The following is a 27566-nucleotide window of genomic DNA, read 5'->3' on the forward strand; positions in this document are numbered from 1 at the left end:
AATTTGTACTATCTAGCTACATGTTTAATTTGTATAATATGTTAAAAATTAGTGATATTTTTAAATAATATATGCATCATAGGACTTTTTAAAATATGTCTAGATAAATGGAACAAAAATTTAATAACATCATATCGAAGTTCCTTTACTTTATGTTGCTGTCACTATTTTAGATCTTAGAATAAAATTATTAGAAGTAAAAATTTATGTAGATGTTATTAATGAAAATTTATTAATTTTCAATGGTAATAAAATAGATGATGTTCAAGAATTTTTATTGGAAATGTATGGTATTTATGAAAACAAATATGGAAGGAGGGCATAAACTTCAAAACTCGAGGTAAATTCTGATAGTTCCGGAAGAAGAAAGTCAGACATATGATCATTATTGCATAAAAGTAAGCAACTTGTGGGTTAGAATACAAATCATGATGAGTTTTATAATTATATTACTATTGATCATTATTTAGAAATTGTTAAACAATATGGTGATGACAAATTAAATATTTTGACATGATGAAAAGCAAATTAAGAAAGTTTTTTTGTGTTTTCCGTCATGACCCAAGATCTATTAACCCTTTCAATGTCTATTATAGCATTGAAATATATTCTTAATATAGGTGGATGCATGTTAGATGATAAATGATACAATTTATAACCACATATAGTTAAGACGATCATGTGTATAAATGATTGAATAAAAACTAATTTCAAACTACAGAATTGAGTCACAGAAGATAAATTTGTCCATCACAAGTAAAAGATTATCAATAAAATGTTTGAAGTACTGTATTTGATTTTAATAATTAAAAAATAAATTTTATTTATTTTTAATTAAAAAATAAAAAAAAGTTTAACGAGCTCAGTATGACACAACCCTACTTACATAAGATTGTGTTATGTGCTAATGTTTTTCTATGGGCCGCCTATCAGGAAGGACCGTGATAGTGAGGCATTGAGTCTGACATGACTCGTAGGCACAAAGGTCTATATCGAAGCCGGCCCAATGTGGCCTACTTCTCCTCTACTATGGTGGCAAAATTGCAAATATTAACCACCTTTCCGTTGTTTCAATTCAAGTTTCGAACTGTCTCTTTTGTCCATCACTAATCTGCTCACAAGTTTTGCTTCTTCCAATTCAATGCACCAGTGCTAGGGACATGAATTTCATGACTAAGTTTATATTTTTATTTATTTTATTATGCAGTTAATTTTATTTTATTTTGCAGGCTTATAGCCAGGTAAGGTAATACTTGGCAGTCCCCATAAAAAGGGCACTTTTTTTTTTTTTTTTTTTCTACATAATTTCTTTTCTTCATGCTATGGCCATCTGAGTTTACTTGTCATTAACTTGTTGATAAGATAAAATTAATTAATAAATATAATATTATAATTTTATTATTATATCAATTTGTCCACTTTCTCTGCCCTTAAAAAATAAAATCATGTACCCACTTTCAATTTTTATTTTAATTTATTTTTACACTGGATTCCAACTCCAACATATTTTAATTACCCCAAAAAAAATATCAACATATTTTAACATAAAACATTAATCAACAGAATAATAATATTTATCATATTATTTCCTTTTTTATCTTTCTTTTTACTCTCGTTTCATACGGACTTCAGAAAGTTGGAAGCCTAATTTACCTAAAAAACAAAAATCAATCTCATCTTTTCTAATTCAAAACTTCAAAATCAAGATCAAATTTCAATCTTTTTCTTCAAAATTTCCGTAAACCAATGTTGTTGATATTCTTTTCTTAAAAAAAACCACCATTTTTAATCTCTCTAATCTCAAAACTCAACTTCTGTTTAATGATAATCACTGCCAAACCTCTTCTTGTTTATTAGCTTCGAGTAAGCTCAAGCTCTACATTTTTCTGCTTCTTCCGGGTTTTAGATTTACAGGTTTTTCTTTTTTTCTGAATTTTTTTTCACTTCAAGCTTTGGTTTAAGTTAATTGAGCTAAAATTCAAATGGGTTTTCTCTAAAAGCCTCAATAATATATAGAAAATTGAAAAAAAAAAAAAAAGTTTATCTATGGAAGCAGCAGCAAGAGAACCAGTAACTTCAGCCAGAACGGGTGGAGTAACAGTTGTTGGATCAGATGCTCCTTCGGACTACCATATCGCTCCAAGATCCGAAAATCCGACTACGAACCCGAACCCGGAACCCGCCTCTAATTCTGCTCCTCCGCTGCAACCTGCATCGGCGGCGACGTTCCCAGGTAAGAAAAAGCGTGGTAGGCCCAGAAAGTATGGACCCGATAGTACGATCACCATGGCTCTCTCACCCAAGCCCATATCTTCAGCGGCGCCGTCGCCTCCGGTAATCGACTTCTCCGTCTCGGCTGTGAAGCAAAGGAAAATGAAACCGGCTAGCTCGGCCAGCAAGTCAAAGTATGAGCCGGAAAATTTAGGTAACTGTATTCGAAGTTTTTAGAATAGCCATTGTTACTGGTTTTGGGGTTGAAAGTTGGGATTTTCGAATGTTTTAGATCGTAATTATGGAGTGAATGGGTTGGGATGTATAAACTTTGCTGGTGGTGGTATTAGCTACAAGTGGGACCTTGGTTAGATGCTTATGTTGAGAGGCTTGGACCGCCTGGCTATGTTATATGGTTTTTAGGTTAGACCCAAACCAAATTATCTCGGTTTAGTTCAAATTTGAATTGTATTTTAATTAAAAGGGTTGGTTCATTTTGAAATCAAATTGAACTTGAGTTAGAGGAAGTTTGATTCGTTTTAAAATTGATTGAACTCTAGCTAAAGAAAGTTCAATTCGGTTTAGCTTACAAACTTCGTAGATAACTTGATTTTGTTTGAATTTAAGTTGTAACTCGATTTGAATTATGTTAAATAATTGATAAATGATATCGTTTTGATAATGAGTCATAAATTTAAACTATAAATTTGAGTCATATATTTAAGCTATAGAATTGAATAATAAATTTTAATCAAATTCAAATTAAATTATTTTTATTTGAATTATACTCAAATTATTTATAATATTGGTTCAATAAATCTAAATTAAATTATTTTTTATTCGATCTGAACTCAAAGCAAAAGATATTTTAACTCATTTTGCAAGTCCATTTTTTTTTTTTTTGGTTAATATGAATGGTGGAATCTTGTGCTGATGGGTCGTAATTTGTGTATTTGTTGGGTACCTGCCAAAACCCTGCTAGGCGATGCTGAACACAACACCTGTATTCTTTTTGTTACTGCAGGCCCGAGTGAATAGTGGCAAGTTTTCTTCATGTTTTACGTATTATGATTTTTAGTGTTATATTGCTGTAAAAATTGAGGAATTTTTTTAGGTTTTGATGTGTTAAGTCTTAAGGGTGTGATTTCTATGCCAAGTGGGTAGATGAATAGATGAATTAATGAGTCATGGCTTTGACTTGTTATTTTTGCCATCTTCTTATCGGGTTGGGGCGTTGGGCTACGCAGTGTACAAATCTTCTGAAGCTCAAGTGAAAACTTGAAGATAAATATTATTACTAAAGGATTTCTCTGTGTAGCTTTCATTACAATGAGCAAGCAAACAGTGGAGTTTTAGAGGTCATCACTACTTTATTATTTTAAGCCAATTGACTACAGTGAGGCTCGGCATTTCATACAGTTTTGTTAGTTAGACAAGTCTCTGTTGTTGTAAGAGGGTGACCATGGGTAATAGAGTTTCTGGGCTGCCTAATTCCCCAACCAAAGGATAAATTTTACTACATATGTTGTGAGATCAGGCTAATTCTTGTTGTTTATTTATATTTTATCTCAAATTATCATGTTGAACATTTGGAAGTGTCAACTGCCATACACTGTACATTTTATCTCTTGTTTTATGGTTCAATCTTCAGTTGCATGTTAGCCATGTTATTTTTGACATTGAGCTTTAGGTAATCTTTGTATTGTATCTTTCAAACATTAGAGAGCCATGGAAGAGAAGCAATGCGATTTTAAGTAAAATGTAGGCTTCTTATAAATTTTAAGGTCCTTGTGAACCAATATTATCTTTCAATGTTTACTTGTCATTTAATTTTCTAAGCTATTCTACTAGAAATGTATAGACTAGAAACAGCATTGTTCAGGTACATTGGTTTAGCATGCGTGGTTGAACAAATGCACTTCACACTATTAAATTATAATGTTAACGTCCACATTAATGTTTTTGCTTTGGTTTGTGATATAGGTTGAAGCAGGAGTAAAATCACCATTTTCTAACTTTCTTTTTTGCTTCTCTTTTTCCCGCCTTTTTTGCATTTTGTGAAGTTAGTAAAATGTATTTAAGAAACACACATGCATTGTGTTTTGAGTATGCTATACTATAATTTTACTAGTTCTGAATGTTTTGTAAATGTTGTAGCAAACAATAGCCATTCCAGTTATCCAGTTCTTTGGATTCTTATACTGGAGTGATAGCATTTGTTCTCATGCCACCAATTGGAAGACTATTTGTGGTGCTATTCTTTATTCAACTTACAAGCACAAATATAAAATAAGTCCATAAGGTTTTTCAGTTTTGATAAATTAAATGCTTGGAGAGAAAAGGATTTATTAATCTGGCAAGATGGTAACCCTTGTTCTGCTATTATTCCATGAATGCAGAAGATATAAATATAAGCTCAATCATGTTTCCTATAGAATACTGATTTTTGAAATTGTGCATGAATTGCCAGTTTGCTTGATTATATAGTTTCATGGTTATGGTGTGTAAATAAGCAATTTATTGAATACGGGGAACTTATCTTGTGTGAATTGACTTTGTGTAGGTGAATGGGTTGCATGCTCTGTCGGTGCTAATTTTACACCACATATCATTACAGTTAATACCGGTGAGGTATGTTTTAATCATCACAGATTTCTCTTAGAATTTTGTTCTTTCTTTTTTTGTGGATTCTCGGCTTGAATGCAGAATCATCTGTATCTCCTGGCCTTGGAATAAAACATGGCTGGGAGAACTGTAGAGATAATTTGAGCTTTTGATCCCCACTGTCCCTCTCCCATTTTCCCATCCAAGAAATTGCAAACAGTCAAATACAGAAAGTATTGCACCTAGTTTTTTCTGCTAACTTCTTTGGAACGATTTCTTTATCTTCCTAGAGTTTGATGGAGTAGGTCTTATACTAATTTACAGTAATTGTGATTTATCTTAGGATGTTACAATGAAGATCATATCTTTTTCTCAACAAGGTCCTCGGGCCATTTGTATTCTCTCTGCAAATGGTGTGATCTCAAATGTTACACTGCGTCAGCCTGATTCTTCTGGGGGTACATTAACATACGAGGTAATGCATTTTTTGTTCAATGAGATGCTTATGTTTAATTGTCCTACTATTAGTCTTTCACAATGAAATGGCAGTTTGATGCACAGTGTTGAAAATAAGATACGAACTCCTTGCGTTTCTGTCAATCTTGGTGTTATACGAAGTAAAAATTTTAATTGTTATAAGGACATATTGTAATGCTATATTTATCAAGATTCAGATTGGGATCTTGTTCTTGTTATTGTAAAGTACTAGAAATAGAATAGCAATACACCGGATCCCTCTTCTTCATTTGACTTTTTATTATGATGGAACTGCAAAGTTTATGATGCTTATATGGAACTGCTGTAAGAATTAGGTGCAGATTAGAGGAATCATTGGTAGTAGTAGTGGTAAAAGGTTCAAATGGTGCTAGGTTTGTTTCTTGTCATAGATCTACCAGATGTTATTAAAGTTCTCTGACTTGAATTGATATTTTCCTTCCCTAATGATGCAATTTGATCTCAGTTGAACTCTTTAGTTTTCACGCACACTCTGATCTCTAATTTTATTTGTATTACATTTGTTTGAATTTCATCCAGTAATCAGCAGAAACCCCATTTTTTGCCACTGCTCTTGCAGGGTCGATTTGAGATACTGTCATTATCTGGTTCATTCATGCCGAGTGAGAGTGGGGGAACAAGAAGCAGATCTGGTGGGATGAGTGTTTCATTAGCAGGCCCTGATGGACGTGTCGTAGGTGGTGGAGTTGCTGGTCTTCTAGTGGCTGCAAGTCCTGTGCAGGTCTGTAAATTTACATCTTTTCTCAAAGCATCTTGATTGCTACTTCAGGCTTCTGAAGAGAACGCAAATCTTAAATTCTTTCGAACTTCGGTAACAGGTTGTAGTAGGCAGTTTTTTGGCTGGGAAGCAGCATGAGCAAAAGCCTAATAGACAAAAACATGAGCCCATATCAATTGCTCCTCCAACTGCTGCTGTCCCTATCTCTAGTGCCGATCCAAAAGGAAATTTTACTACCACACTCCGCGAAGATAATTTGTTTCCATTGCTGTCAGATTCGAGGAGTAAGCCTACTGACATTAATGCATCTCAGCCTGTAGGGTAATATAAAAAGCCTCGCCTTATTATGTAATGTATTGATTGTTACTGATAACATCAGCAATCAAACAAACTAAACTCCATTGTTGAATCTCACCTCATGTTTGTTTTTTTTCTGTAAACCAGTGAAATATTTTTGAGTAGCCCATGAGTTTAATCTAGGGTATTACCCTCCTTCCCTTTGATGTAGTAGTTAAGTTAGGCGATTAGGTAGGCTTCTACTGCTGTTATGTCATGCAGAATATTTCATGTAATATTTTTCTAGGGATGCCTTTGTTTTGTAGAGTGATGGATTAATATTATTTTCAAACATTGTTTTGTTTTGGAACATCATTCACCAATTGCTTGCTTATGTTATTGAGCAATACTATGTGTATCCACTTTGGGTACACAAATGTATACACACTTATATGTGTCATCATATGATTGGTTATTGTTTTATTTTTAATTCAAAATCATCCAATCACATGATGACACATATAAATGTGTATACATTGTGTACCTGAAGTGGATATACATAGTTTATTTGTATGTTATTATATCTCAGGAATGGTGATCTGCCAGGCCTCAACCGGTGCCCTATACTCAAAGGCCTACAGTTGATTTGTTTATATTGTTTATGAAAACACTAGGCTAACTAAATGACTAATTTCCCACCGGAACTTTAATGAAATAATTGTCCAGTCCTTTAAATTTTAAAAAACCCATTTCTTTGTCCACTTTTGTATAAACTTTAAAACAAAATATTAAATACAAAGTAGAGAGATGATACATGTAATATACAATTGACCCTTATATAGGCACAAACCTAAGAAATATCTAGCTATAAAATTACATAATTGACCCTAAGAAAAGTCTAGACAGGAGATGTACAAGATAAATATTGCTGAGTCTTAGAATTCTCTAGATATATTCTAAACATCTCTAGATTTCCTCATAAAATTTGTTAGCTTAGTTTAGAATTTGCACTGTCACTTGGACTAGGCACTAGACTGTGCTGTGATGTGTTTGGGGGGTTGCACTAGGCAACGCACTACTGCGCTGGCAACTAACGGCTAGTGACATTCTACCCTCGCCTATTATGTGATGCCCTCATAAAGCTCCGATAACCGTCTTCCCAAGCTTCCTCGGGTCCGCCCACTTCTTCCTATTCTCGACTCCCCTGACCAAGTAAATATTTTCCCTGAATGTCCTATAGCAGTGCTCCCCTGAGTATCCCATCCCTCATGATTCGTACACCTAACACGCTCCTCGTACCTCGTTGTCATGGAGACCTCTATCACCTCTACGTCGTTTGTGTGCTCTGCGTCATTTTCCCTTGGATGGCAACAATGCTCCCCGTGGTGCCTTTGGAAGGTTGGGTGTACCACTCATCCAACACATCCCTTGATGCCTCCTCAATCTCCTGAGCTCAAGAGGCACAAACTAGAGTGGTGTTACACCATGTGACTTGGTTCTCAATTTTGGCTCAGTGCGGTGATACTAGAATTGTATGTTAAGGTCAGTTATAGTAGTAGTACCTTGGAATGCTAAGCGGATGTTATCCTATAGATAAAAGGTTCTCTGTATGTTTGTAAGAATTATCCACGTTTGATGGTGTGGGTTATCTCACTTGTTGTAACTAGACAACGAACATATTTGAGATGCTAATTGATGAGAGCAACTAGCTCGACGGGATGCATATTCTATTAGTTGAAGAGCAATAATTGTTAGGGCACATTCGATCACCTCCTCTTAGAGGCTCGACAAATGTTTAGGTGATAGTATATCAGTGCTCTCGAGGTTGGGCAACCTTGACAACTTATCTTGTCAATAGTTGAGGTCAAGACACTACTATTTTGTAAGTCCTCTAAACCATGGGTGTTGGTCTAGAGTGTTTCCTTGAAAGAGCAAAACATGGTGTCTAGTGCTATGAGATATTTGTAGTTTTTTCTATTGGGGGGATCTCTATTAGAAGCTGACAAATTCTAGGTGTGAGGTGCACCGGTCATGATTGGAGACGCTTTTATTATTAATTTGTCGCTCAAAATCGTTGTCATCATCGTGGAAAGCACGTAAGCCTCTAAGATGATGTAGATGTTTTTGCAACTATTCCCTCTTTGGGAGTTTATCCTTTTGATGGGTTACACACTACTGGGGTAGAGTTGTGCAATCGTTGACAACATTGGAAGAATCATTTTTGGTCAATTTAGGTTTATGAATTGTATCCTGTTATGATTGTAAAATGTCAACCTTAGAGGCAAGCTAACTCGATTCCATAAAACCGGGTAGCTATGGGCTGTTTTTGAAATAATTAATTGTCCAAAGCTTTCTTACACCATCTTTCAAAAACCACAGTTAGTACTCTGAGTAGCGAAGGTGATTGAGGATTAGATGTTATAGGGGTCCTCCTAACGTCAAACTATTGATATAATTTCTTAGTATCAATTATGTACCTAATATAAAATCTTATGTAAAATAAATTAAGATAGTAATAATTAAAATTTGAATAGCTTATAATATATTTATTATTGTGTGGTATAACTGATCAAATAAATTTGTGGAAAAAAAAACACAAATTTTTTAATGTGACTAAATCCAATGATCACAATTCTTAAACTCACAATGTAATTATTAAATGACTTATTTGTGTGATGAATACAATTAGAAGTGGCGGTGGATTGGGCCAGATTGACTCTGGTTAGGCCTATTAGGGTCATGGGGTAAGTCAAGCTTAAGACCTGCACAATAGCGAATCCTACAGATAGAGTCGATCTATGAAAAGTGTAAGATTCACGACCTGATCTTGGCTTGAAATCTAAAAAAAATATTTTTTCTAAATCATTTTCTAATTATTAAAATAGAGAACCTTTTGTATAAGTTGGAAATAAGGGCTAAAATTGCATGTCTCTGTAGTTAGTTGAATTGACTTGAGTTTTGAACATTAGTTTTTGCATTAAGAAGTTTAATAATCTTGACACAAAGAAAAATTAAATTCCTTTTTGAAAATGTTGTTGCTTTTCCGCAACACCTGACTAGTCCCTGCTCTGACTCATGCTTCTGTATTATAGTGAAAATGAATTTAAACATTCTTGAATGATCTCATTTTCTGGGTTTGTCATTTAAATTTATCACAAATGTTTATAAGGTTTCTTACGGAAGATTCAAGTTATTCCAAACAATAAGTTTTGAAGCGATGTCAGGGTTGCTTTTGTCAATTTAAGTTGTCAAGATTGACTCATTAAATAAACTATCTAAAATTATGTATAATTCAGATGGTTTCAAAATGTGAGTTAATGAAAGAAAATGAGAATGAGATTAATAAAAGGTTGGGAGATTGAGATTTGATTGTATGAGATTTAAGAGAGAAGAAAATAAGGGTTTATTGGGTTTATATAATAATAAATAAATAGAAATAAAATCTTTTAAATAAGCACGGACTTGCTGTGCTTATTTCTGCTAGCTAGTCCTGGCCATGGGCCGGTTTGACCCGTGAACCAGACCAAAACCGACCTATTCAAAACTGAAACCGGTATGAATCAAAATCGAAATCGAATTTTGATAGTTCGATTCTAGTTTTAATATTTTTGAACCGTGAAACCGTCGGTTCATGTCTGGTTTCATGAACCAACGGTTCAAAAATTCATAAACCGATGTTTTTGTACATGAACCGGCAAATGCTTACAAGGGACCGCCATATTTTAAACATTTACAGGGACCGGGTCCCCTGCAAAATCTAAAATATGGCTGCTTCTAAAACATTTGCAGGGACCCGTCCCCTACAAATGTATAAAATATAACGGTTTGGCTTTTTTTAAAAAAATTTTTAATATAAAATTTTATTTATAAATATGATTTAATCTTTCAAATCTCTCATTCCTCGTTTTTCATTCTCTTAATTCTTAATACTCTCTCAATCAAATTATCTCAAATTTAATTAAATTCTTCTTTTATTTTTATCAATTCTAATTTTAATTTATATAATTTAATTATTATTATTTTTCATTATATAATTTTATAATTAATTATAGAATTTATCTCTATAATTAATTTTATTTATTATCTATTAAATTTTCATTAACTTTTATAATTAATTATATAATTTATTTTATTCATTCTCGAAAAATAGTAAATAGAACTATGTAGACTTTAATTCTTCTAAATCTCAAATGAATACGTAGAAAATTTAATTGAAAAATTAAACCTAAGTGTTTTTTTAATTTTTTATTCTTAATTATTATAATTATTAATTAAAAAAATAAATCAGAGTCATAAATTAGAACCGATGGTTTAGTGTTGGTTTTGAACCGGGGCTATGAACCGGAACCGTCGGTTCCAAACCGATTACGAACTATCCTATAACGGTTTTGGTTCAGGGTTTTTATTTTTTCGAACCGTGAACCGACAGTTCCGAATCGAAACCGTCGATTCATGAACCGTGGCCAGGTCTACTGCCAGCAAACAGCTTCTCCCTTCAAATTTTTATTTTCAAATAATATATAACAACAGTAACAGACCAGATTGACCTAGGGCCTATTGCTCAGGCCCATGATCTGGTCCTTATAACTCGTGGATAGAACCCAACCCTTTACAATATTAGACCAGATCTTATTATGTCGAGCTTTTTTGTCAGACTTATGGCCGACTGGATCTATTTGACACCTCTAAATACAGATACAATAGAACAAAGTATCTTTAGCGTATACTCTTTTGTTCATGCTCTTTCTTTCAAATAATTCTTTATATTTATAATACTATTAAGGAAATATTACATTCAAATTAAGATAATCTATAATTCCTTTGATCTAAATATGCCCAAATAATAATAAATCATTATATAATTAGATAATTATAAATTAAAAATAAAATAACACTTGATTATATAATAATATATTGTTGTTTGTGCACAAAAATTGTGCACATAATTTTATTGTACTCCTATTCCTCCTTTGACAAATATCGGTTAACTATCTCAAGCTGAAGAGTTTTCCTGTTTTCAGAGTTGAATATCGGATAGCTAAGCTCCCTAGTCGTTGGTCTTAAATGACTTGGATTCATGCAAAGGTTTTGACGTGTATGCAATCTTCTCACCAAATTATGAAAAGCTGAAGATGACAATGCCTCAATTCTCATATGAAAGGAAGTTGAAAGGAACCACAACCATAAACAGAGAAAACATGACATGCCATAGATCATCGGGTTCGAAAAATGAACGCATAGTAATGCTTACTATAAGCATTCATCAGGCATCTTTGATATCAAAACGATCATTCTATGTGCATAGTTCTAAAACAAGTATAAAAACATAATCTATGAAACATATTATATTTAAGAACTGCAACCGAACCTGTGAAAAATAGAAGATAAACTAGCCAAGACCTGTTCCAGCATCTTTACGTGGTGCATCTGCCTTAATTCGTGGAGGCCTCACTATACGGTCAATCAGCCCATATTCAAGAGCCTCCTGGGCAGTGAAGCGTTTCATCCTACTTAAATCCTTGTTAATCTGCATACAACACATAAAGGTAACAAGAAACATAATGAATAAGAATAATGTATTATTCCAATAGTATTATTAGAAAAAAAGTGAAGAAAATTCACATGCACATTAATTTTCTGAGGCAGCGCTTAAAAGTCGTATTTGAACATAAAAAGTTCAAGCTTGTTTACAGTCCACAATAAAAAAGCAACCAATATGTATGCTCATTTAGATCATGAAATGAACTAACCCAAAAACACTGATTGTAGAACCCAGCTTAGCAAACTAACCTTCTCAACGGGTTGGCCTGTTTTCTTAGACAACTCATTATAAAGGTAATCCCTGACTCTAAGAAGCTCATCAGCTTCATTACGAATGTCATCAGCCTGTCAAAAAGTTTCCACAATTTCAAGATCATCATGACTAAGAAAAAGCTGCATCAGAGAATATCCAGTATGGTTGTTCCTAACATAATGGCATGCAGTCATACCTGACCACGAGCTGCACCAGCCGGAGATTGTAAAGCAATTCTTGAAAGAGGCATTGCAAAGCGGTTATTCTTCATGCAGCCCAAAATAATAAGAGAAGAATGTCAGTCAAAATCTTGGTTCCACCTATCTTATAAAATTATGCAATTAATAAGATGAACATATAGCATGACTAGAACAATCATCCATGCAGTATTGTGCTCTTGAAATGCATATGAACACATGTTGCATGCACCATGGATCAATCCTTCACTAACAATCATATTCTTTATCAATCTGATCTTTAGGTTATGATTTAATATCACAAAGAGACATAAAATAAAACATCTGTGAATTGAGAATATTATTTTCATATATTTCAGAGTACTGAACAGTACAATATATACAGTTTACAGAGAAGATATAACAGGAAATGAATCAATCAAATCCTTAACTAAATCAAATCAAATCCCTATAAATCAAATCAAATCAAATCCTAAATATATTATCTCCTAATATGCTTTGATATCCTTCCTAATATAACAGAATCAAATCAACACAATCAACACTCCCCCTCAAGCTGGAGCATATAAATCATATGCACCAAGCTTGTTACAAATGAAATTAATGCGAGGCCCTCGAAGAGATTTAGTAAGTATATCCGCTAGCTGATCATTTGAATTGACATGACTTGAAGAGATACAACCAGACATAATCTTTTCTCTCACAAAATGACAATCGATTTCTATATGTTTTGTTCTTTCATGAAACACAGGATTTGAGGAAATATGAAGAGCAGCCTGATTATCACAAAATAATGACATTTGTGATATTTTTGTAAACTTTAATTCTTGGATCAACTGCTTCAACCAGATAAGCTCACAAGTGACTAAGGCCATAGCACGATATTCTGCTTCTGCGCTAGATCTAGCGACAACATTTTGCTTTTTACTTTTCCATGATATTAGATTTCCTCCAACTAATACACAATACCCAGAAGTAGATCGTCTGTCAGATGGAGAACCTGCCCAGTCAGCATCTGAGTACCCAACGATCTGAGTATGTCCTTTATTCTCATATAACAGTCCTTTTCCAGGTGTCCTCTTAATGTACCTCAAGATACGAATAACTGCATCCCAATGACTATTACATGGAGACTGAAGGAATTGACTTACCACACTAACAGCAAAAGAAATATCTGGTCGTGTGATTGTGAGATAATTAAGTTTTCCAACGAGTCTTCGATATCTCCCAGGATCTGTAAGTGGGTCCCCCTGTTCGGGTAAGAGCTTAGTATTAGGATCCATAAGAGAGTCTATAGGTTTGCAATCTAACATCCCAGTTTCTTGCAGAATATCCAATGCATACTTCCTTTGAGAGATAACAATTCCAGATTTAGACTGGGCGACTTCTATACCAAGAAAGTATCTGAGTGGGCCCAAATCTTTGGTTTGAAAATTATTAAACAAATGCTTCTTTAATTGTTCAATACCCTCTTGATCACTTCCTGTAATAACAATATCATCAACATAGACCACTAAATAGATACATTTGTCGTGTGGAGTATGTCTATAAAATACTGAATGATCAGATTCACTCCGTCGCATACCAAATTCTTGAATAACAGTACTAAACCGACCAAACCAAGCGCGAGGAGATTGTTTTAAACCATATAGAGACCGACGAAGTTTACAAACCAATCCAGACTCCCCCTGAGCAACAAAACCAGGAGGTTGCTCCATATAAATTTCTTCGTGCAGTTCACCATGAAGAAAGGCATTCTTGATATCTAACTGATGCAAAGGCCAATGGCGAATGGCAGCCATAGAAAAAAATAGGCGAACAGAAGACATTTTAGCAACCGGAGAGAAAGTCTCATAATAGTCAAGACCATATGTCTGAGTGTATCCTTTAGCAACCAACCGTGCTTTCAACCTGTCAATCTGACCATCAGGACCAACTTTAATAGTATAGATCCACCGACATCCAACCGTTGAGTGACCAGGAGGCAAAGGAACCAGTTCCCAAGTATTATTAGCATGTAGAGCAGACATCTCATCCACCATTGCTTGTCGCCATCCGGGATCAGATAATGCCTCATGAACAGTAGCAGGGGTAGATATAGATGATAAAGTGGACACAAACGCATAGTATGGTGAAGATAAACGATGATAACTTAGAAAGTTATAGATGGGATGAGGATTACGAGTTGAGCGCATACCTTTGCGAATAGCGATGGGAAATTGATCATCAGGAGGTAAGACCGCAGAGACAGAAGATTCTGGAGCAGGAAGCGAGTGCACCGGGTCTTGAGAGACTGTCTCACCTGAAGGAGAAGCAAGGCCATCACCTGTAGAATGACTAGTGGGTGGAAGATCTGCACTAGTCGGAGATTGGTTAGTTGAAGGGTGTGAATTTATTAGGGGAACACTATAGGACACAGGAAGAACTTCTGTAATAGGAGACTTGTCTAGTTGAGAAGAAGACGAAAAATAAAGAGAAGACTCAAAAAATGTAACATCTGCAGAAAGGTAGTAACGACGTGTAGTAGGAGAATAACATCGATAACCTTTTTGAAGACGCGAGTATCCAAGAAAAACACATTTAATAGAACGAGCAGACAATTTATCTCGACCAGGAGATAAGTCATGAACAAAACATGTACACCCAAAGACACGAGGTTGAAGAGGAAACAATGACTGATTAGGATATAAAATAGAGTGAGGTACCTGATCCTGCAAGACTGAAGAAGGCATTCTATTAATTAAGAAACAAGCAGAAATAACAGCATCAGCCCAAAAGCGAAAAGGTGCATGACTATGTATGAGTAAAGTACGGGCAGTTTCAATAAGATGCCTATTTTTACGTTCGGCAATCCCATTTTGCTGAGGAGTATGAGCACAAGATGATTGATGTAGAATGCCCTTAGATGCCAGAAATTTAGTAAAGGGAGCAGAAAAATATTCACTGGCATTATCACTACGAAGAGCACGAATAGTAGTAGAGAATTGTGTTTCAATTTCAGCACAAAAGGATTGAAAAATAGAAAATAATTCAGATCTATTCTTCATTAAAAATAACCAAGTGCAACGCGAATAATCATCAATAAATGTAACAAAATATTGAAAACCTAAAGTAGACACGACTCTACTAGGACCCCATACATCAGAATGGACTAATTCAAAAGGTGATGTAGCCCGATTATTGACACGTCTTGGAAAGGATATACGAGTATGTTTTCCAAGTTGACAAGACTCACAATTAAAGGATGATAAATGTGACAAACCAGGGACCATCTGCTGTAGTTTTGACAAACTAGGGTGACCCAAACGATTGTGAAGAAGTGTTGGAGACTCAGTGATGGCACATGCTACAGAATCAGGTGGATTTAGTCGGTAGAGGCCCTGTGACTCACGTCCTGTGCCAATCATCCGACCCGTACTGCGGTCCTGTATAAGAACAGAGTTATTAGTAAATGTAATTGTACAATTTAGGGAACGGGTAAGTTTGCTAACAGAAATAAGGTTAAATGGACAGTCAGGGAGGTAAAAGACAGACTCCAAAGGCAAGAGTGGAAGAGGATGAGCACAACCTACCGCTTTGGCAGTAACGATAGATCCATTAGCTAATGTTACAGTAGGTAAGGAAGTACTCTTAGTAAAGTGAGAGAGTAAACGAGGGTTACCAGAGATATGATCAGAGGCACCAGAATCAAGGATCCATGACTCGGAAGAAGAAGATTGAGTGAGGCATACAGCTGAATTACCCGGATGAGCAATCGAAGCAATAAAAGATGAAGGTTGTTTTGCGCTCTGATATCGGAGATAATCTTCAAGATCAGCACCTGTGAGTGTCAAAGATGGTGGAGACTGCACTCTAATAGGATAATCATAAGTCTGAACAGTATTCGCAGTTTGAAGAGGACGACCATAGAGTTTATGACACTTGTCTCTGATGTGACCCCATTTGTGACAATAATTGCACTTTGGTCGAGTTTCACGCCCATTGCGCTCACCTGGTTTGGAGCTTTCAATGAACATGGTGAATCACGAATTAGAAAATAGAAGAAGCTTTCTGAAACCAAGAAAAGTGAAGATCCGAAGAAATTGAGGCCCACAAACTGATCAGAAGACTGTTGAATCGAGAAACAAAGCCTTCGGAATGCGTGAACTATTCTGTGACGTCACCGGCGACGCGTGGAGCAGCTAGTGGAGATGGGTCTTCAACAGAACTAACCACCGGCGTCTACTGAGTCAATTGGCGGCGGCGGTGTAGTTCCACGTGCGCCGGAACAGTAGATCGGAGCTTATGTTTCAAGCGGAAAAACGGTTGGCGTGTGTAGAATATTCCGGCGTCGGATGACTGCAAACTCACCACAGATGGACTCGTCGGCGTCGTCTGAGTTCAACAGAAGAGGCGGTGTCGGTGCACTGTCGCCGGAACAGGAGATCGGCGTCGGAAGATACCGAGAGATTGAGCGGCGCGTGTAGGCGCGTGGAACGTCGAACGATGATGTTGCTTTGACGGATGTGTCGGCAAAAGAATCCTGATCACACTGGTATATGCACGATCACCGGAAAAACAATGGAAGCACAGTGATCGGAGAAGCAGTGGAGAAAAGACTTGGATTCGCCGGAAATTAAGTTGAGAACGCCAGAAAAATTTAAATGTTAGGCTCTGATACCATGTGAATTGAGAATATTATTTTCATATATTTCAGAGTACTGAACAGTACAATATATACAGTTTACAGAGAAGATATAACAGGAAATGAATCAATCAAATCCTTAACTAAATCAAATCAAATCCCTATAAATCAAATCAAATCAAATCCTAAATATATTATCTCCTAATATGCTTTGATATCCTTCCTAATATAACAGAATCAAATCAACACAATCAACAACATCTTCATAATGGTCAACCAACTATTTACTATGAGTCCTTGTTGATTGAATTTGCAAAATAACTCATCTGTACTACACCACATTTTCCTTTACAAGATGCACTATGCTATATGTTATTAAAGCAAATTTTAGAGTGATTGCAATCACTTCTGATTCAGTGGCTATAAAGGCAAACATTACCTTTTCTCCAGCTGCAAGAAGAAATGCTGCTAAATTATAGGCAAAGCCAACACAATGTGTGCTAACAGGACTCTTCAAGCTCTGCATAGTGTCGTAAATTGCCAAGGTGGGCGTAAGCTGCAAGTAAAGCGAGCTCTCAGCAGTGAAGTTACATGATATTAGCAACAATAATACAAAGAAGTAGAGAGTCAGCTGCAAATCTTGATTCAAAAGGACTCACATCTCCACCAGGACCATTAATGTACATATAGAGCCTTTTGGAATCATCAATACTGTCAAGATACAACATTGTTGCCAATATTTGGTTGCTAAATTCTTCATCGACATTTTGCCCAATGAAAATAACACGCTCTCGGTACTGCACACAAAATACTTATTTAGTTTCTTTGAGTGATATACCAAAGTGCTAAAATAAATTGAAACATAAGAAGAGAATTTACATTTAGAAATAGTCTTTCAATCTGATTAACAAAGAAGCATGGATGAAAATTTATGGAGAAGAAACTGTTTTTTTATATAACTGACAGCATTGATTTTTACAAGCTACAGCAGCCTGAAGAGACACAGTTTAAAGGCAGGTTATAATTGTTTAATCAAGTTAGTAGCCTAGATAACTCATTTCTTGGTGATACAAGGAAAAAGAACTGAGCCTATAAAGTGTGTTATGCCCATATTAACATTAAAGACCTACACTCTTTTAGGTCATTAACTGTTTTCAGGCATTATCTTAAAGTAAAATCAAATGCAACAACTTACAAGGGCATTCCATAGATCAACCCATTGCCAAGTTCCCTCACCAGGTGTCCGATATGGAACTCTTGGTGTCCCTATAGGCATCATTGCGATTCGCCCCCTTATCGGTTTATGATTCTGGGTCCTGAAACAGAAATGTGTCATGCACAGGGTAGCACACAAATACTTAGACATCAGCACTGCTCTTAGTTAAAAACCTTGCAAGGAAAAACAGTGGAAGGTTATTCTGATTCAAGAAGACTAACCAGATTACATTACGTGATTCTACATTGTATACTATAACTATAAATTCAATCTCATAACCCTCCACTGCAAAGACCTGTGATCTCTTACTGAAATTTCATCAGGTATTTCAATGAAGAATGGTAACAACTGATTAATGCACCCAACGCAATTTGACAGAGATTTCACTTCAGAGTTAGAAAGTTTAACATAATGTATTATGGTAAATGAAACAAATAAAAATGCTGATATGATAACTCATAATAAGCAAGCTGTATCAAAAGATACCATTTTACTACCAAAGAAAGAAACAAAATCCCCCAGTCATTAAAATGCACTCTGCATATCATCATGCTCCGGTAGAACTCAAAGTAGCAGAATTTCAATCAAACTAATCAAACATCATCAATAAAATTTCTCTGTTTAGTTAAACAAAGCGAAAAATTTAATCTTTATTTAAAAAAAAAAAAAAAAAAAAACCTTCACTGAAGCGAACTTCATCCAAATATCAATAAAATTATAATCTTTTACACCTACAGCTTAAAGCAGAACTTAACGAGCCCATTAAACTAATTACCCGCATTGAAGGCTCTTGTGAATCCTGCCATAAAATTCTGCACTCACGTTAGGTGTCCCAAAAGCCAAAAAACCTAAAAGAAGATAATAATACCGTGGTTAGATAGAGAAGATTTAATTTTAATTTCCCTTCGAAAAAAATAAAGGTAAAAAATTAATGAAAGAAGAAGGGTGATGAACAAACTTGGTGATTGAAGCTTTAATCCCGAGTAAAGCTTGGTTCCCACGCTGCAAAAAGATAAATCCCAGATAGCTAAACATTATCATTTACAATGGAAATACAAAAACTTCTATGATAAATTGCAGAGAAAGAGTGGAGAGAGAACCTCAGAGATGGTTGGTGAAAGTTTGTGTTCAGAGAGACAGACATGTTTCGACCGAAAGTAGAACTAGAACTAGTTTGGTCTTGCGGTTGATGAAGATGAAGGCTTTGGATGAATGGAGAGGAATGATTGGATGCCGCCAGGTTTATCTTAGCTTGATTATGCACTTATCTATTCCGTTGAATTATTCAACGTGTGCGGCTCTTTATGGTAATTGAAAACTGCCGCATAGGGTTTCATAAGTCTCTTGTTCAAAAATTAAATTTAAGTATTTACAGACTCCAAAATTTAGATGTCAAGGGGCTAGGCTGGCCTCGACTTAGCCTCTTGTGTTGGTAGATTATGTCGGGTTAATGTCTGTTATAATGTAGGCCTTATAAATCGGGTTAATTTGTTATATATCAAAGACATATGACATGATCTATTATCTCTTTGATCATATTGTATAAGAATTTTAACCGCAACTCTCATACTTTTATAAGTTTGTTTATCAAAGTATAATATTTTAATAATATTTTAATTTTTTAATAATTTTTTACGAAGATATATCAGACCAGTCTATGGTTCTTACAAGACTTTAACATGAGTCATATGCTCCACGGATTTAACATGGTCTATTATAATAACATGTCATAGCCTCACAAACTGTACAAAAAAAAAGAGTCTAGAGTGTGCTGTAGGCCAGCGCGTCTCCCTTGACATATCTTACTCCAAAACATTTATTATTATTGTGTTTAGCTAAAGCAAGTTTAAAGAGTGATTTTTCAATATAATAGCATAAAAATTATCCCTTGTTAACTTTGTACGCACTTATGTAATTTTATCTTGATGACATGGAATCTTATCCCAACTGAATTATCATTTTCACGATTGAATTAATTATCACTATTAAACTAGATAAATAAAGAGTTTAATTTTGATATCTTATTAGATGAGACTTGAACTTGTATTTTCTTATATATAATTGTTTGCTTAAGTCCAAAATTCCAAAAATCATTAAGTTAATAAGATGATATTAGAAATAAGACAATAAATATCCTGCTCAATGGAAAATCTCATTATTTAAAAAAAAAAAAAAAGAAGAGGAAAAGACCATGGAGCTAATCTTGGGTGTGCATTAGTTGCCTTGCAAGTTGGAGAGGGATCACCAGCTACCCCCTAAGACCTCTTAAGGAGCGGAATCCTTGGGAATTTCCTTATGGACTCGTCTAATTGGTCTTACCTCTTCCCGTCAAGCGCGGCTGGCATCCTTAACGACTTGGAACTATCTTCTTTTTGGAGATTAGTATGTGTAGCTTCTCCCAAAGAACACAAAGTTACAATCACCAAACCAAAGCCAAATAACATAGAAGACTTCATATATTAGATGTATGACTTCAATCTTGCATGCGACCAACTTATCCGTCAATACACCATTCCACTAGAACATCCTCCTTCACACGGTTTTTCCACATAGGTAGACCACGCCACTATGTCTTGTCACCTTACACATTGTCACGTCACTTGCCATATCATCTACTATTGTCATGTCATTGTCCACACGTCATGCCACATCATTGCGGTCTTCATAGGTTGGATCAGTACGTATTTCTTTCTTGTGTCTTGGCCCAATTTGCTCTTGTTCCACACTTTTCATTCAACTAATTTTTTATCTTTCTTTTTCTATACCACGCATTTAACATTTTTTTCATGCCTTAACCTTGTTTTTCTTCCCACATTTGAAGTTCTTGGCCCCTAATCAAAGGTAAGCTACCTACATTTAGTTTCTGGTTACTAATTGCATCTCTTTGTTACACTAGCAAAACTTTCTTTGTTTGGTAGATATAGAGCAGAAAGTTGGTCCTTACTCAGAATTAATCAACTTGGAAACTGGCAAAGAGGCTAGAAAGGTAACAACTGCAATGGGTGTCTTGCGGTTGGAGGAAGCCTTCAAAGAATCAGACATCTTGACTTTACAAGGACAGGACAATGTGGGGATTGAGGCCATGAGACCACAATGGTGGCCTGCTAAATGTGGTTTTAAGAGCATCTGTTAGAATATGCCCTAAAAACCAATCGCTTTTTCGGTTTTAAGGATTGTGTATCTTGCATATATATTATTAATTAAAAAATAGTTCTGTCATACTTCACATGTTTTTTGTGTCACTTTTATATCTATGTTGTAGTTGTATATTACATCTATATTAGCTATATGCATATGACATGTGAAATGTCTCGATGAGTTTTAATAAATGTCATTAAATCGTTCTCTACATAGACAATTTGTTTGGGCAATAGTATTGCATAGTGGATGTGTGTTATATCACCACAATATATCAGTGGATGATATTAGACATGGTGGATATACATATAGGTAAACAATAGAACCGTTTGATAATTAGAGAATTGATCAAAAGTTATTATATTATATTGTTTATCGAACGTGACCGCTGAACGATAATCACATGGGCATTAATATGTAGTCAATGATACATCGTAAATCAAACTAGTGTATAGATCCTTTGACTTGAGATATCACAATTGTGCTTCATTTCAGAACGTATGGTTCATACGGTGTATACCACAAGGCTAATCATGTCTCGTTTAGAAGCTGCTTTGATTATATATTGCTTGAGCGAGAGGACAAGTGATGATCATACAAGGATCCGTCAGCTCAACTACTTCTGAGTTTCCATATGAATATCGAAAAACATGAAAATCTAAGACACTGACCAGTGTAGATAAAAGTCCACATGAAAAAAGTTTCAATGTGACAAGTTCTGAGGTATGACTTGATATTCGAAAAGATTAAATATTGAATTTTGACATTCCATAAATCCAAGTTTAATCGAAATGTAACGACAGAGAGATTTGACTACATAGTAAGTTTGAGTAAAAAATGTTCATTTGACATTATGTGAAGCTTGTATTTCATTGTGATGTAGGGGTCATCGGACATTGCTAGATGACACCACATGATCAGTGGGAGCTTCGTTTTGTAGCGAAAAATGAAGTATATCAGTTAACGACGGTTTTGAGTTATACAATGATATAATGAAACGTATCATCCGATATGAGACTCACGACTACATCACTATGAACCTTGAAGGTCATACCCATATTTCAAGAAAGAAAATGATGTTATGAAGCTGAAAATATTTACCCATGGTTGGCTAGCACTTTCCGAGGATAAAAATTGTGCTTTTTCGAATAAGATTTGGAAAATGAGCGAAATTGTCATTTTGCACATTTTAAATTGTTTAGAAAGTTACATAAATAATTTTAGGCACAAATTATTCAACATGTGTCAAATTATGATTTACTCTTAATTATCAACCAATGGAAATTAGACACATGATTTAATTTGATAAATATCAAGTTTTTGTTTAATAAATGAGAGAGAAATGTAGAAAATATGATACATTTTTCTTCTTCTTCTTTTTTTGCCAGGAAAGCTTCCATTTTTCTTCCTTTTTTTCTTCCTTGAAGGGTGCAAGTCAAAAGATCACTTATTTTGATGATTCAAGCTTCCTAACTTTAAATCAAATTACAAGGTACAATGTAGTTTACATGTTTTTATATTTTATTTCTTGAAACAATATGCAAATTTTATATTATCATTATTACATATGATGTGAACATGATCTAAAGATTTTAATTTTTTTGCCGAAATCCTACAGCATCAGCAAGATAATGTGGTTGCTTGGTTGTATCATTTATGGAAAATGGTTGTAGCTGCTTGCTAGAATCACACTGCAGACTTCAAAAGCTGTAGCCTGTTGAAATGAATTTTTTGTTTGGAGGAAACAAAAAGAGAATGTTCGGAATGTAGTTATTCTGATACATGGATAAAATTTTCCTGCAGCTGCTTTTCACCAAGTCGGAGCCAAAGTTATTACATTTAATATATAACTCACGAGAGGACTTTATCTGCCCAGAATTTTCAGTGGATGAACTCAATTTACAAGAAATCAACTTTTAAAGCTCGCAGTAAGCCTTGGAACCATTGTGGGCACTAGATATTAAAAAAAACAGTCAGCAACAGCTCCCCCTTTCAGCGAGTTTCGTCTCCCTGATGCATCAACAGAGGAAATAGAAATGAGGCCATCACTGGTGCTGCAGCTCCAATTGTTAGCTCCTCAATTACTTCAACCATGGTAGGTCTGTTTTCAGGAAGCTCCTGGGTGCAAGCAATGGCAATTTTCCCCAACATAGCTGCCTCTGACTCGGCAAAATTCCCCTCCAGATTCTTATCAATGAAATTTTCAAATGTACCTGATTCAGATGCCACTCGCATAGAACTGCTGAGCACAAGTTTACCGGATAGAATTTGAAGGACGATCACTCCAAAAGCAAATACATCACTCTTTTCAGTAAATTGGCCTGTGGTAACATATTCTGGAGCTAGGTATCCCATTGCAGCACTAGTTTTAAGAGCTGAAAAGACAACGTCATCTGCTAGAAGCTTATGCAGGCCGCAATCTGCAATCAATGGGTTAAACTGCTGGTCAAGGAGAATCTTCTCAACAGATATGTTCCGGTGAACTATGGCAGGCTTGCTACCTTCACTGCCATGTATATATGCAATACCTGATCACAAAGAAAAACAATGATATCAATCTAAACACACTTCTTGTTAAAAGATTTCTTCATCGTGCACACTATATAGCAGCAGTTGAAAAGAATGGTGAATGATAATAAAGCAAAAACAAACCTTTTGCTATGCCAAGGATAATGGAAACTCTTGTGGGCCAATCAAGTACGTAAGCGTTTCCAGTTTCAACATCCACATCAAGATATTTTGAGAGCTTTCCCTTGGGGATGAAATCATAGATTAGAAAACATTCTCCTCTTCCCCTTGAGCAACAAAAGCCTCGCAGCCTAACAACATTTTCATGTCTTATTGAATTTAATAAGTTCAACCCCTTTACAAATTCAGCCTCATCAGATTTACAGCTAGTCACACTAATGCTTCTAATAGCTACAACACTACCTTCTCTTAGAATTCCTTTATAAACACACGAGAAGTTGCTCCTTCCCAATAAGTTTACCTCAGAAAAGCACTGGGTTGCAGATTCAATCTCTTCCAAGTTGAATCTAAAGTTATTCAGTTGCTCCTGGTAGATTCCACTGCCATTCAGACCATGACCCGATGGATCCCATCCATGAATATATTCAAGGCTCAGAAGTGGAGAGGCACCAGTCCCATTCCCATTAAACTCCTTAGCTAGATCTGTGCTAAGTTGGTCTTCAGAAGACTCTGCTGTACTCCCAATCTTTTGTTTCTGCCTACGGTAGCGAAACAAGGTAAAAAATCCAGCAACTGCTAAAGTGATAGTGATTGTAACAACCCCAACTACTATGAGAACTTTTCGTAATTTTGATGATTTTGAACAATTTCTTTGATTGCATTGTGCTGGGTAATTTGTAGAATCAGGGATATCGATGGTAACTGTTTTGTTTAAATGTGATCTGAAGGGTTGGTTGATTTGTGCATTATCAAAAGGAGTGCAATTTCTCAATGAAGCAAACCCAACTCCACATAAACCGGGATTGTTTTGACACTGGAACCCTCCATTTAATCTCTTTAAACCTTCATTTCCAATTATCAACAAAGATAAGTCTAGATCAAAATTTTCCAACCATTAAGCAGGAAAGGTAGAAACAAACTTACCGGCAGGGACAATCCCATAAAGACTATTGTTTTGGATATTTAGCACTTCCAAGTGCGGATTGAGTGCTAAGCTTTGAGGAATTGGACCAGAGAAGCTATTGAAGCTTAAATCAAGCCTGCTTAACATCTCCAAGTTCCCCAGACTGGTAGGAATTTCACCAGTTAATCTGTTATGCTGCAATGTAAGAACACTTAGGCCCTTCAAGGACCCCATTCGGGTGGGCAAATTCCCTGTCAGCTGGTTACAACATAGCTGCAAAACTACAACGCGCAAATATCCCATTAAATCGAAATTTTCACTCCATCATTTCAACAGAAAACTATAGATTCGTGGCCCACACAGAGTACTCAAATTTACCAAGTCTACTTAAATTACGCCCAGAAACTAACACAACGCTATTTTTGCTAGCCTTAAACATCACGTTTGCCTCCTATATTTATAAACTAGACTTTGAAACAAACGATGACCAGCAAAACTTACAATTAAATTTGATTCCATTATGCTAATTCCAAAAACAGGAAATCAAGAAAATTCAAGCAACCTTAATGCTTGGTAACAATTCATATATATACAGAAAATATCAGCAAAAAGAATGAATTATTGAAAACCAATATTATATCATCAACAACTAACCTTGCAAACTGGTCATGTGTCCAATCTCAGGGGGAATACTCCCAGATAAATTATTAACATCTAGATACAAATCAGTCAACTGTATGAGGTTGGCAATCTCTTTGGGTATTTCTCCAGACAAATTATTGTAATGCAAGTAGAGAGCAGACAAAGACTTGAGGCCTGACAAAGCAGGTGATAATTTGCCACTTAAACCCTTCCCCTGCAACGAAAGGTTAGCCACTCTCCTTTGCTCGTTGCAGCCTATTCCCTCAAACGAACCACCACATGGATCTCCATTCACTGTCCAAGACTTCAACAATTTGTTTTCTGGGTCCAAAGAAGCTTTTACCTCTAAAAGAGCTGTCAGCTCTGTGTCTCCACAAACTGAGCGTAAAAGAGAGAATGTAAACAACACAAGGAGAGATACAACAAAACCAGAATTACCCATGTCTATAATTTTAATGTTTCTTAGGCATGATGTTTTCTGGAATGAAGAGAGTCTGAAACTGAAGATGCCATAGTATTTGATTTGAATTTTTTTTTTTTTTTAAATGTGGTTTTGTTATGTCTCTGTGTAGTAAAATTGTGGTAGGTTATGGAATTGGAATTTGGGAGAGAAGAAAAGGGACAAATGCTGATGGTAAAAGTCAACCAATAACGACTTTTGGCGACTGGCCTGTACACTTTCACATTACGCCATTACCAAATCAAACCTTCTGGTTTATATAATCAAGCCATTCAGAAATCCATCTAGAATAAAATTTTTGAGACAAATAAATATTATTAACTTATTTATATAAATTAAAGTGATAATTTATAATTGAGTGACATAACTGTAAATTTGTGATTAAATAATATAATTGTAAACTTTTTCTCGCACTTTAAAATCATCCAATTAAATACTTATTTATAAAATAATTTCTGTAACGGTCTACCTAATTCATACAGTTCAACAATAGAGTATTTGTATCAGAGTAGTACTAGATGTATAAACAATAAACATAAACTTATACACAAACAATAATATGTTACTATATTATTAGTTATTATTTTATCACTAATTCAAAATCTCCTATTCATATGAAAATATGTAATTGATTGGAAACATAATTTTATTATTATTATAAAAGAAATTTTGTATAAATAATTATACCCAAAATGTTCTTATTCTTTTAAAAATAATATTATACATATTTATTTTAAATATACATATAAATATATATTTATATATATTATTATATGATTAAATATTATTTTATTTTTAATTTAAAATATTTTAATCATATATATTTAAAATATATAAATATAATTTTATTATTCTTTTATTATTATTGGACTTTTCCGTAGAAAGAAACGTTGAAATCTTTTCAAACTTTGAAGTCTGCCATGTTTCACAAATACTTAAGAATACATTTTTTTTTCTAATTTTTATTAATTAATTTTGAAAAGTCAATAGTTGGGAGCATCAATCATGGCTTACCACATGGGATGGGACCATGACTATTTTTCTGCATCCTGTTCGCCTCTGCAGCACTAACTTTCTAAAACGATTCTTGGATACCATAAACATCTGACTTAACTATGGAAAACCAAAAAAAAAAAAAAAAATCATATTTATTATTAACTTGGGATTCCATATCCTTCTAATCTAAATCACCTTCCATTTGCTTGCTCTATTCTAAGGTGGATTCCTCTTCTCTCTCTCTCTCTCTCTCTTTTTTTTTCCAGTTCAAGGCTAAATTAGGTCGGTTATTACAGAATATTAATATTTCTATAGACCAAAAAACTTGAAAATCCTGAGAAATTGATTTCCTCATGTCTATAGAAATAACTTTAATTTGGGTAATTTAAAAAAAAAAAACTATAAAAATAGAAAAATCTAGAAAATTAATTGTTATAATTTACTACTGTGTTTAATAAAAACTGATAAATATAAATAATTATAGTATTTAATTAAATATAATAAAATAATACTAAAATATTATTTTATTTAAATGTCATTTTATTTAATTATTTTAAGTATTTTTTATGTTATTTATTTTAT

General features: G+C 34.7%; 3 protein-coding genes across 4 annotated transcripts; 1 reads left to right on the forward strand and 2 right to left on the reverse strand.

Moving 5' to 3' along the window:
* Window positions 1-1622: 1622 nt before the first annotated feature.
* Window positions 1623-8058, forward strand: LOC123204130 (AT-hook motif nuclear-localized protein 1-like). 2 transcript variants are annotated; one of them, XM_044620699.1, is made up of 6 exons: window positions 1623-2425; window positions 4775-4842; window positions 5159-5290; window positions 5891-6052; window positions 6150-6273; window positions 6915-8058. In XM_044620699.1, the coding sequence occupies exons 1-6, from the start codon at window positions 2047-2049 to the stop codon at window positions 6968-6970; spliced, it is 921 nt and encodes a 306-aa protein (XP_044476634.1). In that variant the 5' UTR covers window positions 1623-2046; the 3' UTR covers window positions 6971-8058. The 2 variants fall into 2 exon arrangements, with proteins under 2 accessions (XP_044476634.1, XP_044476633.1); XM_044620698.1 differs by lacking the exon at window positions 6915-8058 and having other exon boundaries at window positions 1624-2425; window positions 6150-6700.
* A 3488-nt stretch (window positions 8059-11546) lies between these two features.
* LOC123204131 (ATP-dependent Clp protease proteolytic subunit-related protein 2, chloroplastic) lies at window positions 11547-19415 on the reverse strand. Its single transcript, XM_044620700.1, has 9 exons — window positions 19257-19415; window positions 19115-19158; window positions 18932-19004; window positions 18136-18256; window positions 17600-17737; window positions 17380-17496; window positions 12316-12384; window positions 12116-12211; window positions 11547-11852 (listed from the first exon to the last, which is right to left on the reverse strand). Exons 1-9 carry the CDS (start codon window positions 19298-19300, stop codon window positions 11715-11717), a joined length of 840 nt encoding a protein of 279 aa, XP_044476635.1. The 5' UTR covers window positions 19301-19415; the 3' UTR covers window positions 11547-11714.
* A 3594-nt stretch (window positions 19416-23009) lies between these two features.
* LOC123204110 (LRR receptor-like serine/threonine-protein kinase RGI5) lies at window positions 23010-26203 on the reverse strand. Its single transcript, XM_044620668.1, has 4 exons — window positions 25541-26203; window positions 24907-25167; window positions 23947-24825; window positions 23010-23822 (listed from the first exon to the last, which is right to left on the reverse strand). Exons 1-4 carry the CDS (start codon window positions 25968-25970, stop codon window positions 23287-23289), a joined length of 2106 nt encoding a protein of 701 aa, XP_044476603.1. The 5' UTR covers window positions 25971-26203; the 3' UTR covers window positions 23010-23286.
* Between the last annotated feature and the right edge of the window lie 1363 nt (window positions 26204-27566).

Source organism: Mangifera indica, chromosome 20 (assembly GCF_011075055.1).
Source record: "Mangifera indica cultivar Alphonso chromosome 20, CATAS_Mindica_2.1, whole genome shotgun sequence".
In the NCBI taxonomy this organism is placed as follows: domain Eukaryota; kingdom Viridiplantae; phylum Streptophyta; class Magnoliopsida; order Sapindales; family Anacardiaceae; genus Mangifera; species Mangifera indica.